This window comes from Natrix helvetica (assembly GCF_964273705.1).
Source record: "Natrix helvetica genome assembly, chromosome: 3".
NCBI lineage: Eukaryota > Metazoa > Chordata > Lepidosauria > Squamata > Natricidae > Natrix > Natrix helvetica.
In genome coordinates this window covers 173,367,486-173,374,842 of record NC_138549.1, presented here as the reverse complement: position 1 = coordinate 173,374,842, position 7,357 = coordinate 173,367,486, and the positions used below count along the sequence as shown (strand labels likewise).

At 44.1% G+C, this 7,357-nt stretch overlaps 1 protein-coding gene across 2 annotated transcripts in view; it reads left to right on the top strand.

Annotated features, from left to right (window-relative positions):
- The first annotated feature begins 4,631 nt into the window (after window positions 1-4,631).
- The window catches only part of LOC309390247 (uncharacterized protein), a 14,943-nt gene continuing 12,217 nt past the window's right edge, over window positions 4,632-7,357 (top strand). For both annotated transcript variants that reach the window (XM_081949408.1, XM_081949407.1), the window contains exons 1-2: window positions 4,632-4,822; window positions 7,051-7,184. In XM_081949408.1, coding sequence (XP_081805534.1) covers window positions 7,078-7,184 — 107 coding nt within the window. In that variant the 5' untranslated portion in view covers window positions 4,632-4,822; window positions 7,051-7,077. The remainder of the gene's footprint in view (window positions 4,823-7,050; window positions 7,185-7,357) is intronic.

Sequence of the window (7,357 nt, the reverse complement as noted above, 5' to 3'; positions counted from 1 at the left end):
GGAACGGAACAGTAGAATAGAATGGAATAGAATAAGAAATGAAATGGAATAGAATAGAATAAGAAATGGAATAGAATAATGAATGGAATAGAATAGAATAAGGAATGAAATAGAATAGAATAAGGAATGGAACGGAACAGAGTAGAGTAGAATAGAATAGAATAAGAAATGGAATAGAATAGAATAAGGAATGGAATAGAATAGAATAAGGAATGGAATGGAATAGAATAAGGAATGGAACGGAACGGAACAGAGTAGAATAGAATAGAATAGAATAAGAAATGAAATGGAATAGAATAGAATAGAATAAGGAATGGAATAGAATAAGGAATGGAATAGAATAGAATAAGGAATAAAATAGAATAGAATAAGGAATGGAATAGAATAGCATAAGGAATAAAATAGAATAGAATAAGGAATGGAACAGAGTAGAGTAGAGTAGAATAGAATAAGAAATGAAATTGAATAGAATAGAATAAGGAATGGAATAGAATAAGGAATAAAATAGAATAGAATAAGGAATGGAATAGAATAAGGAATGGAATAGAATAGAATAAGGAATGGAATAGAATAAGGAATAGAATAGAGTAAGGAATAGAATAGAATAAGGAATGGAACGGAACAGAGTAGAGTAGAATAGAATAGAATAAGAAATGAAATGGAATAGAATAGAATAGAATAAGGAATGGAATAGAATAAGGAATGGAATAGAATAAGGAATAAAATAGAATAGAATAAGGAATAAAATAGAATAGAATAAGGAATGGAATGGAACGGAACAGAGTAAAGTAGAATAGAATAGGATAGAATAAGGAATGGAATAGAATAAGGAATGGAATAGAATAAGGAATAAAATAGAATAGAATAAGGAATGGAATAGAATAAGGAATAAAATAGAATAGAATAAGGAATGGAATAGAATAAGGAATGGAATAGAATAAGGAATAAAATAGAATAGAATAAGGAATGGAATGGAACGGAACAGAGTAAAGTAGAATAGAATAGAATAGAATAAGGAATGGAATAGAATAAGGAATGGAATAGAATAAGGAATAAAATAGAATAGAATAAGGAATGGAATAGAATAAGGAATGGAATAGAATAGAATAAGGAATAAAATAGAATAGAATAAGGAATGGAATGGAACGGAACAGAGTAAAGTAGAATAGAATAGGATAGAATAAGGAATGGAATAGAATAGAATGAGTTGGAAAGGACCTTGGAGGTCTTCTAGTCCAACCCCTTGTTCAGGCAGGAAACCATATCCCAGTTCAAATAAATGGTTGTCCAAGCTCTTCTTAAAAACTTCCAGCGTTGGAGCACCCACAATTTCTGGAGGGAAGGTGTTCCACTGATTATTTGAAAAGAGGGGTGGGGGAATAAGACCCCACCCCTCCCCTGTCTACAACACGGTCCTTTCAGCAGTTGCAAGAAGATCGCTCTTCAGGTGACGGAGGGCACAGATAAACCAAGAGGCCTCAATGGCTCTCAGAGAGAGTACTAACGACCAGGTGACCGCAAAGAAAATATACAGTAACTCCTTCCATCCTCCACCATTCAGTCAGAACAGAGGAAGCTTCTTGCAGGAGAAGCGAAATCTCTTCTAGCAAAACAAGACAGCCTGGTTGTCTTTTGAAAAAGCAAAAATAGCACTTTAGAGAAAACCACCATTGTTGTTTTTTTTACTTCGACTCAGCAGAGGCAATGGTTGCAAGCGAACAAGCCGCTAGACCTCAGCGAGAGAATCCGCAGCCAGCTCCCAGGGTGCACACCAAGAGCAGCGGTGAAGTGATGGGACCACAATAACTCTGTTTATCGCTGCCGTTTCCTGTGCACATTTTCTCGCGCATCACCCCAGTGGAAAAAAATGAGCTCCTGTGGTTTCCCTCCCTCCCCCTTTCATCTTTGCAAGCAAAGTTTTTTTCCAAATTCAGACTCCATCACAAACTGCTAAACAAGCAGCTGGTCCTCTTGTAAAATGCCGTTTTTCTTCGCTGTTCTAATTCCCCAAACTGGGAAGCTTCTCATTTTGGATATAATAATCCCCCCTTAATATCAGGGAACGTTTCCATTTTCCTTCTTTTATTATATTATACATTGACAATACAGAAAAAAGCACAAGACCCATCAACGATCAGGTGCTGAGGGAAATAGCTGGGAACACAGCTAGTCCCCGACTTACGACTGCTCGTTTAGTGACCGAAGTTACAACGGCACTGAAGAAAGCGAATTATCACCATTTCCCACATTTAGGACCGTGGCAGTGTCCCCTGTGGACACGCGATCAAAATTCAGACGCTTGGCGATTGGTTCATACTTATGACCGTTGTTGCAGTGTCCCGGGGTCGTGTGATCCCCTTTTGCGACCGTCTGACGAGCCAAGTCAATGGGGGAAGCCAGATTCACTTAACAACCGTGTTACTCATTTAAGAACTGCAGGGATTCACTTAACAAACGTGGCAAGAAAAGTCATAATAAAATGGGCCAAAACCAGCGGAGGGATACCAAATCTTTTCCTACCGGTTGTATGAGGGGGGGGGGTCTTTGCGCGCGCGCTCGCAACACTCAAAGACCGCCCTCGGTGTCAGCGCTGGTGCGCTGAGCTAAAAAACAAGGGAATATAGCACAGGGACAAACGGGAGGGAGGGCGTGGCCAGCCAGAGGTGGTATTTGCCAGTTCTACAAACTACTCAAAATTTCCACTACTGTTTCGCCTGAACCTGCCCGAACCGGCTGAATGCCACTTCTGGCCAAAACATAAACTGTGTCAGCATTCCAAATATCATCTAGAATTAAATCAGAGTCCAAGGCAAAAGATTCCTCAAAGTTCCAATTTAATAAGAGAGACATGTTGGTACATCTGTGGGAAACCTGAATATGAAAGCTTCCTGGGTTTTCCACCCAGTTGAAAGTTCAAGATCTTGTCTCCACACCCACAAGTCCATCCCATGGTCCAATCTTCCTCTGCCACGCTGGCAATTCCCCGCATCCATTTCCGGTCAGGTGCAGAGGTGCAAAGACAAAGAATGACCTTGGGCTTCTAGAAAGGAATGTTTTATTTTGACAACAACACATTCTACTCCTTACTATTCCCCCATCCCAATTACCCCACTAATGAAACAGCATAGTAAAGAAAGAGAGAGAGAGTGGCAGGCTAAAGATCCTAAAAGGAATATGACTGCAGGCCTGACAGACTCTGTTGCTTAGCAATGGAAATTCCGGGCTCAGTCGTGGTTGTAAGCCGAGGACTACCTGTAATTGACTCTCAGGGGTATTTTGCTAAATGACTTTCCTGTTTATAAACTGGGCGCCTCTTCCAAGGAGTAAGAATTATTGTGGGTTCAGACATTCAGTTGACACGAGTTCCACCAGATTTGGTTTGAGTGGGCAGGAGGGACGTCCGTCCCTGGTCAGGAGCATCCATTCCCTTCTCCCAGTCTTTCTCTCTGTCCTTTATGAACTAATGCTGCAAAGAAGTTCCCTCCAAGGTACACTTAGTCTTTGACTTACAAGAGTTCATTTAGTGACTGTTCAAAGTTGCAACGGCACCAGAGGTGGTACTATGCAGATTTGGATTGGTTCGCCTGAACCGCTAGTGGAAATCGCGGGTGGGGGCCTGGCCACTCGTCCCGGCTCTATGCCGTCCCATTTAGGCACTTTTTTCAGCCAAAGCGCACGCGCGGAAGGCTCAGCACATGTATAGATGGAGTGTGCTCTCACATTTGTGAACCAGTAGGGAGGGGGATGTGGTGGCTCAGTGGCTAAGACACTGAGTTTATCGATCAAAAGGTCGGCAGTTCAGCGGTCTGAATCCTGAGCGCCGCGTAACGGAGTGAGCTCCCGTGACTTGTCCCAGCTTCTGCCAACCTAGCAGTCTGAAAGCATGTAAAAAATGCAAGTAGAAAAATAGGAACCACCTTTGGTGGGAAGGGAACAGCATTCCGTGTGGCTTCGATGTTTAATCATGCCGGCCACATGACCACGGAGACGTCTTTGGACAGCGCTGGCTCTTCGGCTTTGAAACGGAGATGAGCACCGCCCCCTAGAGTCGGAAACGGCTAGTGCATATGTGCAAGGGGAACCTTTACCTAGGGAAGGCAAGTTAATACCAACCCTGAACGGCACTGAAAAAACTGACTTATGACCATTTTTCACACTTACAACTGTTGCAGCCTCTCCACGCTCAAAATCCAGACGTTTAGCAACTGACTTGTAGTTATGACGGTTGCGGTACCCGGTGGGGTCGCGTGATCCCCTTTTGTGAACTGACGTGCAAAGTTAACAGGAGAGAATCCGGACTCACTTAACAACCGTGTCCCTAACCAACCGACTGCAGGGATTCACTTCACAACTCTGGCATGGAGAGCCCTAAAAGGGGCCAAAACTCACTCCACCAAAGTTTCACTGAGCCACAGAAATTCCGACCTCAACGGTGGTCGTATGTTGAAAACTACCTGTAGACGATTCACTCCCTTCCCCCCTCCCCCCTGCCTGTCAGAACTGCCTGCTTTTTAATTGTTTGATTTCAAACAGCCGCTTTGTAATTGGGTCGCGTGGGCAGGAAACCGAAGCTTTCTCTTCGACTGTGCGCATATTTGGCTGGTGCGCTCCACACCTTCTGGTGGAAACGGCTGTGTGAGAGAGAGTTGGGGGGGGTGTCTCCAGCAGCAGAAAAGGGCATCCAAGCAGGAGTTAGAGTTGTGGCTTGAAGGACGCCCCCAAGAAGGTCCAACCTGTGAGAAGATCCATGAGAAACGTGCAGGGTTCCGTGGGAAAGATTGTAACCATGAACTTGGCTTCCTCCTGTTCTTGAACGAGTGAAGTAAGTTGCTTCTTTGAACACTAAAACTTGGCTATTCTCTTCTCTTCTGTGAAGCCTCCTTGGTCCTTTTCTAGGCCAACCTGGTTTGTGATACAATACAATACAATAGCAGAGTTGGAAGGGGCCTTGGAGGTCTTCTAGTCCAACCCCCTGCCTAAACAGGAAACCCTACACCGTTTCAGACAAATGGCTATCCAACATCTTCTTAAAGACTTCCAGTGTTGGGGCATTCACAACTTCTGGAGGCAACTTCTGTTCCACTGATTAATTGTTCTAACTGTCAGGAAGTTTCTCCTCAGTTCTAAGTTGCTTCTCTCCTTGATTAGTTTCCACCCATTGCTTCTTGTTCTGCCCTCAGGTGCCTTGGAGAATAGTTTGACTCCCTCTTCTTTGTGGCAACCCCTGAGATATTGGAAGATTGCTATCATGTCTCCCCTAGTCCTTCTTTCTCTTAAGCTAAACATACCCAGTTCCTGCAACCATTCTTCATATGTTTTAGTCTCCAGTCCCCTAATCATCTTTCTTGCTCTTCTCTGCACTCTTTCTAGAGTCTCCACATCTTTTTTATATCGTGGTGACCAAAACTGAATGCAGTTGCATCTTGATCTTGGAGTCCTAGTGGACAATCACTTAAAATTATAGGATCCAGCATTATGCTGCAGACGGCAGTTCAGCAGTTTGAATCCCTAGTGCCGCGTAACGGAGTGAGCTCCCATTACTTGTCGCAGCTTCTGCCAACCTAGCAGTTCAAAAGGACGTAAAAATGCAAGTAGAAAAATAGGAACCACCTTTGGTGGGAAGGGAACAGCTTTCCATGTTCCTTCGGCAATGAGTCATGCCGGCCACATGACCACAGAGACGTGTTCAGACAGAGCTGGTTCTTCGGCTTTGAAATGGAGATGAGCACCGCCCCCTAGAGTCAGGAACAACTAGCATATGTGTGCGAGGGGAACCTTTACCTTTAATTTAATAAAAAGAAGGACTGCTAGTGACGTGCTGACAGTCTTACAATATTTGAGGGGCTGCCACAGAGAAGAGGGAGTCAAGCTATTCTCCAAAGCACCTGAGGGTAGAACAAGAAGCAAACTAATCAAGGAGAGAAGCAACTTAGAACTAAAGAGGAATTTCCTGACAGTGAGGACAATTAACCAGTGGAACTAATTGCCTCCAGAAGTTGTAAATGCTCCAACACTGGAGCTTTTAAATAAGAGATTAGACAGCCATTTGTCTGAAATGGTATAGGGTTTCCTGCCTGAGCAAAGGGTTGGACTAGAAGACCTCCAAGGTCCCTTCCAGTTCTGTTATTATCTTATTCTGTGGAACCTGGAGCTCAGATGTAGTTCCAGAGAAGAGATAGATATTGAGAATTGGCTTGCTTAAATGTAGGAAAGGGAAGAAGAAGAAGTAGTGACATGGTGAAGACTAACCAACAGATCGAGCTGGAACAGGGGTCCCCAAACTTAGCAACTTTAAAACTTGTGGACTTCAACTCCCAGAATTCTCCAGCCTGCTGGCTGGAGAGCTCTGGGAGTTGAAGTCCACAAGACTTAAAGTTGCCAAGTTTGAAGACCTGGAAGTCAGTGGTTCCATCAGCTATGTTGGTTAAACATTGTTTGAAATGCTTATTTATTGGAATCCCTATATATGTTCTAATTTGGCATATGATGGGCGATTATTTAAGGCCCCAAGCTTGATTTCTGAAAAGAATGACTGCAATCGGCAAATACAGGTAGTCCTCAACTTACAATGATTCACTTAGTGACCGCTCAAAGTTACGGGGCTGAAAAAAGAGACTTAAGATTGTTTTTCACACTTACGATCTTTGGAGCAGCCCTAGGATCAAAACTCAGACGTTTGAAGTCTGACTCGTATTTATGACGCTTTGATCAAAACTCAGACGCATGAAGACTGACTCGTATTTATGACGGTTTGCCAGTGCCCTGGGGTCATGTGATCCCCTTTTGCAACCTTTTAACGAACAAAATTCAAGGGCGAAGCCAGATTCCCTTAACAACCAGGTTACTAAGTGAACACTGCGGTGCTTCACTATGGCGAGAAAAGTTGTGAAACGAAGCGGAATTCGCTTCACCCATGTCTCGCTGAGCGACAGAAATTTAGGCCTCTGTTGTGGTCGTATGTCGAGGGCTACCTGTGTTTCAGTGGCTGATTTCTCTCTCTCTCTCTCTCTCTCTCTCTCTCTCTCTCTCTCTCTCTCTCTCTGCTTACAGCTTCCTGGGCCAAGCAGCTTCCGTTTTATGGCGTCCGTCTTTGAGGGAGGACCGGTGGGGGGGTTCCCCTTCTTCATTGCTGGGGTATCCCTACTCTCCGCCTGTTTTGTGGCTCTTTGTGCAGCCTGCAAAAGGTAATCATGTGAGCATTTTTTGGGCCAGGGTCCCCCCTAAAGGAACTCAGCATCTGGCCATACCTACTTTAAAAATGAACCGGAGCTGGCCGCAGATTCAGACAGCGAGGAGGTTGGGGAGGAACCTGGGCCAGTCCTGGAGTCTGGGGAAGGCTCTGATGAGGGCTCTATGT